Source organism: Microtus ochrogaster, unplaced genomic scaffold (genome assembly GCF_000317375.1).
Source record: "Microtus ochrogaster isolate Prairie Vole_2 unplaced genomic scaffold, MicOch1.0 UNK97, whole genome shotgun sequence".
In the NCBI taxonomy this organism is placed as follows: Eukaryota; Metazoa; Chordata; class Mammalia; order Rodentia; family Cricetidae; genus Microtus; species Microtus ochrogaster.
In genome coordinates, this window is record NW_004949195.1 from 1,060,554 (window position 1) to 1,073,853 (window position 13,300).

The 13,300-nt window shown below is 47.3% G+C and overlaps 1 protein-coding gene across 1 annotated transcript in view; it reads right to left on the bottom strand.

Moving 5' to 3' along the window:
* The window catches only part of LOC101994843 (guanylate cyclase soluble subunit beta-2-like), a 55,914-nt gene extending 48,009 nt beyond the window's left edge, over positions 1 to 7,905 (bottom strand). The window contains exons 1-2 of the mRNA XM_013355124.2: positions 7,888 to 7,905; positions 7,192 to 7,265 (exon numbers count right to left, since the gene is read on the bottom strand). Coding sequence (XP_013210578.1) covers positions 7,192 to 7,265; positions 7,888 to 7,890 — 77 coding nt within the window. The 5' untranslated portion in view covers positions 7,891 to 7,905. The remainder of the gene's footprint in view (positions 1 to 7,191; positions 7,266 to 7,887) is intronic.
* Between the last annotated feature and the right edge of the window lie 5,395 nt (positions 7,906 to 13,300).

The window sequence follows — 13,300 nt, forward strand, 5'->3', positions numbered from 1 at the left end:
TTTGAGGCAGGGCGCCACTAAGCTGCCCATCCTGACGTTGAACTCCATCTGTAGTCCCATAGACCTTGAACTCGCTGTTGTTCCATCCCACACCAGCTACTTTTAGAAAGGAAAGTCTCTAGTCAAGTAAGCTTCAGACCTCAAAATGCCTGTTTCTCATCCTGCTAAATTCACCCCCAATATTGTTGACAGAGGTTTCTGTCCCAACCTGGTCCTGCAGCCATTCAGTCCCAAAGAAACACACAGAAGTTTACATTAATTATAAACTGGTTGGCCTATTAGCTCAGGCTTCTTATTAACTCTTATACTTAAAAGTTCACCCTGAGAAAGGCTCGGTGCCACACTGGGAGCCTGATCACCCAGTGTATTTGCCGACCAGCTAATCAAGACTACTGATTTAAACCTGTGTCTGAGCATCTCCTCTGGTGAATACCCCACCACCAGGGCCATTTATCCTCTTCACTTGTAAGTGGGAGTGAAGAGGCCCAGGGGTTAGTAACCTGTGCTCACTGGAAAGAAATGTCAACGCCTTCCTATCTTCTACACATATTGATGCTCTGGTCCCTAAAAACCTTCTCCCCTTTTACCTTCTCTCAGACAGCACACGTGTGATACTCCAGGCACGGTGGTTGCTTCCCACCAAGCTCAGCTCACCTCAGATCTTTTACATTGGCTGTTCCCTCTTTCTAGAGAACACACACTTCCCTGACCCAGGCTGGCTCTTCCCTTCCAGTTCATAGATTCCTGTTGTCCACGTTTTCTGCCCTGCCTGGTCCCTGCAGTCATTAAGTCCCAAAAAAATCACACAGAAGTCTACATTAACTATAAACTGATTGGTCTAGTATCTCAGACTTCTTATTAACTCTTACAACTTATATTAGCCCATTATTCTTATCTGTGTTAGCCACATGGCTCGTTAACTTTTTCAGTGGGGGCAGTCATATCTTGCTTCTTTTGTGGTCTGGTCAGGACTGCAGAGGAATGGGCTTCCTTCTTCCCAAAATTCTCCTGTTCTCTTTGACCCGCCTCTACTTCCCGTCTGGTTGTCCCACCTATACTTCCTGCCTGTCTATTGGCCAATCAGCGTTTATTTAAAATATAATTGACAGAATATAGACATTTGTCCCACACCATATTCCCTCTCCAAAGAGTCTATTTCTAACCCTTACAGGGAGACCTGCATCGTTAGACAGCCTCTTTCAAATGCTTTACGTTTGTATAGCTCTCTGAGCAACCTGAAAAGTTTTTTGTTTATTGTTCGCTTTCTGTTCCTCACACTAGACTCCATTCCCTGACACAGTCCCTGGGTCTCCTCATCACTTCCTTCCCCAATGCTTGCACCTCTGCTCGGCACATGCTAGGAGCTGAGCAAGCTCCTGCCTCATGGAGAAAGCGGCCCAGCTCAGCCAGTGAGCAATCTGGGCATAGTTTGGAGACAAAGCTTACCCCAAAGGTCCCACTCTTCCCAGACTATCCGCTGCCTCCACTGTTGAGGTTTAGGCCAGGAGGTTACAAAAGCGTGGCTCGGAATTAGAAACCTATAAATCTAGACTATATGAGAGGGAAATCAGCAAGGCCAGCAGAGAAGGACACACATCTGTTTCTGATTATTCCATATAAACTATAATCTATGTCATAATGTCTGGAGACATAGTTCACTTTGCCTAATCATTTCTTCTTAAATTTTGTATGGGAATTGATGGCTTTTTCCCCCCTTTCAGCAAAAATTCTGCTTTAAGAGCACCAGGGAATTTGCTGTTTAAACACAGCCCAAAGGAGATCCTTCGGCGCAGCAAACAATCTTGGCTCGGTTTTGATTTATGTTTGTAAGCTTGAGTTTTCTGCTCTGTGAAGTTCTTTTTAATAGTATTCCCTAAATGAATCCAGTTTCACAGCTAGCTGTGCTTCTCGAATAGGCCTTCCTCTTGGCTTTTCCTGTGTGGTCGCATAAACTGCTAAACACCGTGTAACACATCCTCAAGTCTAGGTTAAGCAGACACTCCTGCTAAAACCTGATGGCACAAACCCTGAATATTGTCTTGCTAAGTCCTCTGCTCCCGGAGGTCTTCCTTTAATCCCCCTGCAAACGTGTGCTCTGTTTTGGTCATTTTTCTCACTGCTGTGACCAGATGCCTAGCAAGATATAGCTTATCCTTGATTACAATCTGAAAGACAACGTAAGCAGTGCAGGCGTGGCAGTAGGAGACTGCTCACATTTGGGTGAGTCAGAGGGAAATGAATGAAGATGTTTAGGCCACATGCCCCTTCTCCCCTTTTTATTTGGTCTTTGCCCCTAGCCCAGGGAACAGCACCACCTATGTTCAGTGTGGAGTTTCTATCAGTTAATCCCCTCCAGAAACATCCTCACAGATACACCCAAAAGTGTGCCTCAACCCTTCCCTATGCATTTTGTTATACCATCAAGTTGTCAATCAACTAATTATCCCATGCTCCTCTCTTAAAGTCTTTTATCATTTGGAATCCATGGTTTTCTGGTGTCAGGAAATGCTGAAACCTGTCCACTTAGAGTGGTATGGGAAGAGATGACACAAAGAAATGACATGATCCGTAGCGTGAGGTCACACCAAGGATCCAAAGAAGGGAAGTCCTTACCGTATGTTTGCACATAAACTAATAAACCCACTTTCGTCCTGGATTTGGGATGCTCAGCCAATCAGAGTGCCAGTCTGTCCATGCTATCATGCAGCCTTGTGATGAAAGAGAGGGGGCAAGGCCTGCCTTAGACAGTGCATCAAGCATATTGCTGTTTACCTCTGCTTCTGAGGACTTCAGCGAATCCCTGGCTGCTTCAGCAGTTTCCAAAACTCTTCCCTTTCTCCTAGGCGGGATTGACAATGGCAGGCAAGCTTAGTCCTAAACAGGAAATGAGACGGTACCCAGTGTTGGCCCAAAACTCAGTCTTTCCCTCTCACTGGCTATGATGGCCCACACTGGATACCAGGGTGATCAGGTTGAAAGAAAAGTTCATTAATACATGCTGGCCTTAGGAAACCCTGCCTCTGGACAAGAAGGGGCTGTGGAGACACAGTGACCAGAGCAGTGGAACAGTTTCTGACAGTGTTGGGTGTGGTGGCCCCCTCCACACCTGTGTTTGGAGGCGAGATGAACACGGCCAAGTTCCTCCAAGATTCCTCGATGTGTTGTTCTCCTCAGCCCTCTCCTCAACCGCAGAGGGTGGGCATGTTATTCCCCTCTCATCCAGAATCAAAGATTTAGGGAATGGGGCCAAGTGACTCATGAACACACAGATCAGAGCAGATTGCCTCAACTCAAGTCTGGTCCGGAAGACTGCACACCCTAGGGTCCCTCCATTTCCCTGCCCCAAGGCTTGCATCTTAAAAAGAAACTGACAACAAACCATGACTTCTATGACTGCAGCTAGTGTTTGCGGGGTGCTTGCTGCAAGTTGGGTGTCTGACTTACACATCTCATTTGGTACCTGCAATAATCCTACACGGAATGGGCACTCCTTCATGACAAGACACCTGGTTCACTGAGTGGTTAGATGCTCGGCCGGGGCCATGTGGACTGTAGATCGTATTTCTGACCTTTGACCCTCCAGTAACTGTAACCTTAAACTATATAGACTGACAGCCCAATACAGTAACTTCTGGGACTAACATCGCTCCTCAAAGAGTTTCCTTTTCCTTCTCAGTGATCACCTCACAGCCTGCAAGAGCTCACTGTTTGCCCTCTTCCTGCTCAGGCTGGAACCCCCAGGCATAGATCTTCTGGGAGATAGACAGGTGTAGAGCTTTAGGTGACTGACGGCTGTCCATTCTGTGTTGAGACAATGGGCTGTGGACCAGTGAGGCCCTGCTTTCCACATTCCAGGTCTGTAAGGTAAGGTCTCTGCCGATAGTGAAATTGGCTGGGTGACTGATTTATTGGATTCACTAGCCCTGCAGTGTTTCCACAGCTCCAGACAGAGCAATGGAGGTCAGTAAATGCGTGTTTACAGAGATTTCCTCTGTTGTCACCCGGAGACAGCGTAGGTTAAAAGAGGGTGCTTTTGCTTTCTTTTCATAGCTAGACTAGTCAGGCCTATCTACTACACAGCCTCCAACAAGGGCCTTCCCAGGGCTCAGTTTCCTTCTCAGGGACGGGGGAGGGGGGGGGGCAATGTGCTCTCCAGGGTATTTGTTAGGCTTTGATAGAAAGGTGTCGGCCACAAAATAAGTCCTCAGCGGAGGAGGAGTTTCTCCCTGTGTTCTCCCCACACTCACCCTCCATCACAGGATGGCTATAAACAAAGGCTGTGCCATCCAGGCAGTACTCCCTGGGGCAGCTCCCCAATGGAGCCCTTGAAGATATGGATGCTGGCACTGGAGAGAGGACTCAGCAGTTAACACCTGCTTCTCTTCCGGGGAACCAGGGTTTGGTTTCCAATACTCACACTGGAAGACTCACAGCCACCTACAGTCCCAACTTCAGGGAACTGAATGCCCTTTTCTGGCCCTTAAAGGTGATCACATGCGTGTACCTACCCCTACCCACCTTGGGAGGCAAAACTGATGCTGATATTTGTGTCCTGGCCTAGTCCCTGACTTGCAGGTTGGTGTCAGTCAGGTCACCTAGCCTGTCCAAGCCTCAGGTTATTTATTTATTGATTTTGTTTCATTGTTTTTTTTTTGAAGTGAAAATATTTGGTCTAAAAGATTGCTGGTTTGGATCGGGAAGATCCTTCAAACACCTGAGTGCGGGCGCCCACAGAGCCCAGGGTGTGGGGTCGTGCCTGCCTCCACCTCAGTTTAGCCCATGCTAACAGGTAACACACTCCCTCCTCAGCTCTTCTTTATTTGAAACTGGAGATAGAGAGAAAAATTGCACTAAACATTTTAGGTTTGTTTAAATAAAAAAAATAATAATAAAAACCTCTTAAAAGTTAAATGGAAAAAAGGGGATGGGGGAATTTGGCTCACAGGTATTGAGAGAAAATCCAAATTCAATTATTACTTGTTTTGAGCTTTGTCTTACATTTTTGCTTTGTGTGTGATTGATCTGGTAGTTACAGGAGTTAATTTGCTTCTTTTGTTTAAATAAAAAAATAAGAAAAATCTCTTAAAAGTTAAATAGAAAAAAGGGGATGGGGGAATTTGGCTCACAGATATTGAGAGAAAATCCAAATTCAATTATTACTTGTTTTGAGCTTTGTCTTACATTTTTGCTTTGTGTGTGATTGATCTGGTAGTTACAGGAGTTAATTTGCTTCTTTGGTCTTAAACCTAACAGCGTCACACAACTTGACAGTGAACCTCACAGACTTTGCAGGCATCACATACAAGAGTACAAATTTTGTTGTTCCATTTGTTGGCTGACTTGTTTTTGACAACCAAAGAATTTAATTTCTAACTCATTCCATATAAGGCGATGTCATATCTTTCCTCACATATATGTGCATATGTGTGATGCAGGACGAGATTATACTTTCCAGAGAGCAGATTTTCACAAGCTGGCTCTGGCATCATGCGTGTGCTCATCTTCATAGCTTTCGACTCCCAGGACTGCACTGACCGTCAGTGCCAATGGGCAAGTTCCCATTTTGTTCTGCTTACTTAACTAGAATCGGCTATTATCATGTAAAATTTTGAGCGATTTAATAAACGAAGCTGTGCCAGGTTGTCTCGAGTGACCTGTTATTGATTAAGTGGGGAAGCCAATCATCTTCCGTATTTTTGCACTCATTTTGCTTCTAGAGGACTGGGTGGTTTCTGAGACCTTTAGACCCCACTCTGTAACACTGGAAGGTGTGGAGCCGGGAAGATTACAGAAACCGAACGAGGGACTATTGGGAGTTGTAAATGGCAGAATTAAGGAAAAAACTCCTGGGTGAAGTCAGGAAGGGAAAACTAAGAATTATCTGAAGAATTTGGAAGGAGGGAGGCTATGTGTTAGGAAAAATCTTAAGATGAGCCTCTCTGCCCATGCAAAATAACTCAAATCAGACCAGATTAGGCCAAGTTAAAGATGCCCACATTTAATAAATGCAGCACTCCCGGGTGGCACGGGAGCATGGGGGGAAAGAAAGAGGGGACGCCACGTAAACCCCAAGACCATGTGTTCCTTTTTCCTGGCTTGAGCCTAAATAGCCTGTGGGAGGGGTCAGTATCTGGTGGGCTTTCCCAGATGTCAAGTCCGGACCAAGGCAACTCTGGGGGGGGGATTTGAAATGGAGCATTCCGCACCATTTGCACCCCTAGGATGGATACCAGGGACTGGAGTGATGCTTCCAATCACTATGGCTTAGTAGCAGTGTGTTTGCCTGACACATCCAGGACTCTGGGCTCTATTCCTACTCCCTTCCTGTCCCCCTTTTTCCTCTCCCCACGATTTGCTCCCTCTTCAGGGATGACAAAGAGTGAATGAGCAGGTGTGGGCCAGCGCTAAGGACCTAGCAAGGCCAAGGCCCTGAGTTTAATCCTTCCGTTAGGAGAGAGATACATAAGAATAGAGAGACAAGAGGGCAATGGAAGTTCGTTCATGAAATTCATGCTAGCATCTTCTGAATGCTTATCAACATCGGGGGGACCCTGTTTTAAGGCTTATTTTAGGAATAGAGAAGATGGGGAGCTGAGAAGATGCCTCAGTCAATAAAGTGTTTGTCACACAAACACGAGGGCCTAAGTTTGGATCCCTAACACCCACGTAAAAGCAGGGCATGGTGGTACACATCGGTAACCCAAGCATAGGGGTGGGGGAAAACAGAGGCAAGCATGTCCCTAGAATTTGTCAGCCAATGGTCTAGTTAAATCAGTGAGCGCCACGTTTAGTGAGATACTCTATCTCAAAAAAGATAGTGGGAGAGATTGAGGAAGATACCTGATGGCTCTCTGGCCTTTCCATGCAAACAATACACATGTAACCACATACTCACACATGGACACAGTTGCACAAAACCCAGATATGGTTTAAGGAGTTTCTTCTGTTTCTAGCTAGTATGTTTAAGTGTCTCCAAGTCACTAAAACTCCCTGAGAATTAGAAGGGTACAGTTATCCACTCAACTGACTCTCTCATCAAGAAATCAGTAAAATACTGGAACCCTTCAAAGCAAAAGAAAACAAACAGCAAACCACGTGGAAGCCCACAGGGTGCTTCACCTTCCTACTGATGTACAACAGCAGACCACGTAGATGCTCACGAGGTACTTCACTCTTTTTTGATGCACTTACTTCAGTTTTTCCCACGTCTCTTCACCAAACTTCTCTGTCACAAGAGACTGCAGACAGGTGTTGATGAATCCATACTAGAACACAAAAGGAGAGAAAATTTGGAAAATGAAGCATGCCACCTTAGGCCTAGCTTTCCTGTGGGTATCTGTGGGTGGGCGTGGCCCTTGGGAGCTGACTGTGGCTTTTCTGCGGTTCTCTAGTCACTGAGTACTAGCTATCACCCTTTCCTGGCGGAGGAAAAACTGAGCAGCCAGAGGCTGGTAGAATGCATACAGGGATCGTGGGAGCTGGAGTTCCAATATTACATCTTCAGAAGGTGTTTCCTGCTCCTTGGGGCCCCACTTTGAATAGGAAGTTTCTTTTGTTAGATGAAGGGTTCAAAGGTGTTACATTAAACATTGGAAGACTAAGGGTACACACTTCACATCAGGTCCAAGAAATCACTAAAAGTAGAAATTGTTTTTTTCTTTATGAAAATGAATCTAGGGGCTGGAGAAATGGCTCAGAGGTTAAGAGCATTGACTGTTCTTCCAAAGGTCCTGAGTTCAATTCCCAGCAACCACATGATGGCTCACACCATCTGTAATGAGATCTGGTGTCCTCACCTGGCCTATAGGCAGAAAAATGCATATATAATAAGCAAATAAAGTCTTTAAAAAATGAATCTAGGAACAGAGGCCACCGCTCGCTGCTTACCATGATGTCCAGTGACGTGTCTCCAGGAGCAAGCTGCACACCCTGTGTCCTGGCTTGTTGAGTCTCTGGAAGCTGTCTTGCAGCAGTGGAGATAATTCCACAATGAAGTTAGAACTAACCACGGCCTTCTGCTGAACCCGGCCCAGGGACTAAAAGGCTAGGCCGTCGCTGTTGGGAGCATCAGGACCTGCCACCTGCCACCCCAGCGGGGTGCACATCTCCTGAGCTAAGCTCTCAGGAGTTAAGTGTGAAGCCTGAAGCATCCCCCTGAGTGTCAGCACAGTAGCCTGGTGCCATGCTCTCCCCATGGAGGCTGTAGCCCATACAGCAGAGACTGGTAGAACTCCAGATGGCCTTGCCACTTGTGTGTGGCAAGTTGGGAGACTTGAAGGGAAAGAGAGCCACAGTCCTGCCACACCCTCAAGACTCTGGTGACTGGTGACTCTTCATGCTGGTTCTGCCGTGTGTGCCCTCCCTCCATAGAGGATGGCTGGTGTCTTCCTTCATTCCTTCTTTCCTTCCTTCCTTCCTCCCTCTTTCTTCCTTCCTTCCTTCCTCCCTCTTCCTTCCTTCCTTCCTTCCTTCCTTCCTTCCTTCCTTCCTTCCTTCCTTCCTTCCTTCCTTCCAAGACAGGGTCTTTATGTAGCCTTGGTTGTCCTGGAACTCACTAAATTGACCAAGGTGGCCTTGAACTCAGAGATCTGCCTGTCTCCGGCCCCTAAATCCTGAGGTCAACGGTATGCCTGGTTCATTCTGAGAAACAGACGCAGAACTTCCTGTCTGCTGTTTGACAGAGCCGCTTTGCACACAGCGTGTTTGAGGACTGAGGAGAATGGGCGCTCACTGCAGCAACGCTGTTTCTTGACCCCAGGTCACAAGCGCATTCCCAGAACCCTGAACTTGGTTTCAAGAGGACCCCTGCATCCCTCAGGAAAGCGGCCTCTTACAGGAGAGTCTCTGCTGGGAGGCCTCTAATGAAACCCCTTTGGGTGACATCCAAGAAATGTCTGTCTCGACCAGCACTTGACCCTGTAATGCTATCGATGTGGCGTCTCCTGGGGCCTGAAAACTTTCTTCTCCCACTGAACCACTGAATCACTGCTATATTGAGGGCTCAGGTAAGTTGTTGGCCTGAAGTCTACTTCCTGAGTGTCTCTTGGGGTTACAGATGAGAAATACAGCCGCTAACCGGATCCCATGAGTGTTGCCTGAGGCTGTTCCAGCGGACCTGGTAACTGTGGCGCAAACACAAGAGGATGGATAAATAAATGCAATAAACTGAAGGAGGAGGGTGTGTTAGACCCTCCTGGACACACAGCATGGAGGTCCCTGGCAGCCACTCAAATGTGACATTCAGTTAAGACAGCATCTCATGACCTTGGCCATGAGGAGGCTGCGCTGGTTCACTGACGTCTGTCCAGACAGACCCTGGAGCTCTCCTGAAGACAACTGGCCATGGGTCTCAGGAGCTCCAGCCTGGCAAAGGGTGGGTACCCCTCACATTCTCCTCTCCAGAGCCCCCCCCCCAGCTGCAGCTTCCCTGAGAAAGCTTTCCTGGCATCCCTATCGTTGACTTCCTCCGGCTCCTTGATCCCCTCTCTTCACTCTCGCCATCCACTCTACAGAGAGGCCAGACCCTCAGGGACACCAGGACCCCGGGAAGCCCCTCCTTACTACAAAATAGTGATCTTGCAGATTTACAAAAGCTCGGTGACTCTGAGCTGCTCCTATGAGGAGGGGACATGTGGTCCTGAGAAACTGCCTCCAGAGTAGACGATTTCCATAATTACGCTCCCCAGACCCTTCCCACCACGTTCAGCTGACAGCTCTTTCGGCCCTGCCAAATGGGCTTGCTCTGGCTCCCCCTTATAGCCCACACCCCCCACTCTGTTTCTTCAAACATACAAATGCTCACACTTCACAATAAGTAAATGGTTTTCTTAAAAAAAAAAAAAAAACCTCCCCCTTTCTTTTTCATGAAGCAGATGGCGGGTCTCAGGAACTTGGTGGGAATTAGGCTTTCTGATTTTCTAATAATTTTCAGCATCTCGCACAAAAAGCACAAGCTCATTTTCATTCTGATGTTAAGTACCATATGGCCCATCATCCGTGGAACGTGGCAGCTTCATAACCAGAGTAATGTGGAAGGGAGGAGCTTCCTTACGAGGCCAGTGTGAATGAGCCAATCGGACTCGAGGGCGACTGCCATTTGATAATAATATTGTATATGGCAGAGGCCTAATTATCCCTCTTTTATGGTATGTGTTAATTTTCTCTGCCAGTTTCCCTAATTACAACTGCCACCCAAAGGACGACTCTTTGTAAATACTCCGTAAACATTTGAAAAGACAGACAGTGTGTGCACGAAGAAAGCCGTGCCCGGGTTGCGGAGCTGTCGAGAAGATTAGCTGACATTGCATGTGTTTGTCAATTGCTCAAGCAGCCAAAAGGACTTGTTACTGTATGGGAAGAGCCCTTCCTTTCCCATGACGTCATGGGCGTCCTGTATATTCCGGGACCACTGTTTCGAGGGACAGTTTTGGTTTTGTTTTTTTTTTTTTTATGGTTGCCTTTTGTTACTCTGAAGTGAACTGTCCCGCGAATTCTGGCAAATGTATATGCCAGCATTATTCAGACCCAGATATAAGAGTGTCTCTATTGTCAAGCAAGTTCCCTTGGTGCCCCTTCTCTGCCAGCTGGTCCCCAGCTTTCCACTGCTCTCTTCCCTGGACTTGGGGATGGTTTTGCTTGCTCTCAAACTCCACACGCACTGGGTCATAAAGCACGCCTTCCTTCTGCTGTGTCTGCCAATTTGACGTTTTGCCCCCTTCCCAGTACACTCGAATCCGACATTATCCTTTCTTTTAAGAGGACATTTATAAACACAGCTTCGTCAGGTGCACTTCTGGTAAGATGAACACTGACCCAGAACGACAATCTTATTGTTATGTGCAACGAGAAACTTTCATTGTTCATAGGACAGCAGGGAAAGGCAAGATACCACACACTCAAGTAAACTTTAGCTATTGTTTAACAATATAAATTAGAAGTATGTATCAGGGGCAAGGATCGGCTCAAAAACCCCACCCTCAGCTGGTTTTGTTGAGTGTTTTACATGTGCATTTGTCTAGCTTTGTATGCTTCTTGATCTCCCCTGCCATGGCTAACACCTCAAGGTGGCTTGGGTGGGGATGCCTAGGCTGAAGGTATATCTGGGGTTAAAGCCAGAGTTTCAAGTCAGGCACCGTGGGACTGGCTGGTGGCCCTAGCTAGTTGGGAGACTGTTTTACAATAGATCAGGCAATGGAACAAGAACCTGTCTCAAAACCGAACACTGTTATGTCAGAAGACTGGTGTGAATGGCGCTTGTAATCTCACCGCTAGGATGGCTAAGGCAGGGGGCATGAGGAACTCAAGGCAGGAAGACCCTGTCTCAAAACAAATGAATGAAAACCAACAAACCAAAGGCTCCAAATTTCTTTCAGTTCTATTTCCAAAGTTATTGATCCAGCATTCAAAAGCCAGGGAAACCAATACCGGCAGACCAAGCAGTCTTTTTCCTTAAATGCCCACAGCCACAGGGTGCTTTAGACTGGCCACACCAGCTGTGGAAATCATCGGGTTTTTTTTTCTGCACCCCCGCACTGCATCTGGCACCGCGCACTCGGCTTGGTTTACGATAAATCACACAACACTGCCGGGTTTGCTCCAATGGATATGAGCAACGTCCTTCTGGTCTGCCTAATTCCCTTTCCTCCTTATAACGACCTTGTAAAGTTGGTCCTCTAATTAACACACACACACACACACACACACACACACACACACATCCCGAAAGATGAAAACAGGGTAGAAGTCAGAGGCTTTCTTGAGGCTGCCACGCTAGCGGGGGGTCAAAGCTGGAACTGCCCCCTTTCTTTTACAGTAAAAGCTTAGGGAATCAGGTGATGTCCCCTTCTCTAGCAAAGTCAGCTATCAGGTCTTATTGGTCCGTTTTCCCTCTTCTAACAAAGAAAGATGGGAGTTTTGATTTGCATGTGGACCGAGGCTTGGGTTTCAGCACCTAGCCCTTTCATTTCACATCAGAGTCTTCGCTTGGGACCCAGGAAACCAGCGAGAGCGTAGGCTTTTTCCACAGTGAGGCCACCCACTCACGAACCCAGATCGCCTCCCTGCGGACTCGTGTCCACACTACCAGGATCTCACTTCCTCTCTTCGTTTGGCCGTTTATTTTCAGCCAGCGGCGGACCGGGAATTGTTGGGCGTGGAGCGCCACCATGTGGCCAAAGTCATGCACCCCGGCAGATCCTTAAGAGGGATGTGGGGTGATCCAGCTACACAGCCTTGATCACCAACCTAAACTGGGGCTAGTATCTTCTCCAGGCCACCGTCCTTTAACTGCAGTGCTACACACAGAAACAGGCTTGAGAGGTGGTTATAAATCTAAATGTACCGTGACATGCAGGGGCTCATTTAAGACCAACTTCAGCTTCCTTTAAGTTTAATTGAATCTGATTCACTTGATAAAGTAAAAGCCACCTGCAAAACAGATAACCCAACTGTCGCGTTGCGGACAACTGACTGTCGCTTAGATACGGGTGCTTTGAAAGCCCGGAAAATGTTAACCGCAATACTGACCATTCCCACTGTGCCCCAGCCGCTGCCTTGAGGACCCAGGCACCATCCAGACATGATTCTGCATTAGGAGCTGGGGCCCCGGAGCAGTCCTCCGCAGACACGTAACTTTGGAGAGCCCACTTTCACCACAAGTTGGTACCCTGTCTTCCTGAAAGTGGTTTTCTTAGTTGGTTCTTCCTTCAGCGATGCTTAGAACATTCTTGGAAGTTTTATTTCACTACTGTTTAAGTGTGTGGCAAAAATTAATAGCCTAGGCGATAATTAATCCAGCTTCATTATAGCCAGTTAATGATATGGGCAGGCCTTGCACTTAGACAAGTAATGATCACTTAATCATCACCTTAAAGCTCTAAGTTAGAAGTGTTAAACCACATATGTGAGGTGCACTGTCTTTCAAGCGCCGTTCCAGCACAGGAAGTCTGGGTCCAGCCTGGGTCTGACGTCAGGCTGAAGATGATGATGATGTCAATGATGACAGTGAGGCAGGATGGTGGCACACACCTTTAATCTTGGGACGTGGGAAACGGAGGCAAGACCTCTGAATTTTAGGCCAGCCCAGCCTACATACTGAGTTCTAGACCTGTCAGAGCTACATAAGGAAACTGTCTTTAAAATGGGGGAGAGGGGCTGGAAAGAGGGTTCCACTCGCTGTTCTCCCAGAGGACCCAGGTTTTATTCCCAGTAGCTATATCAGGTTTCTCACAACTACTTATATCTCCAGGTCCAGGGGACCCGATGTCCTCTGCCTCCCTGGGCACCTGCACATTCACGGCAT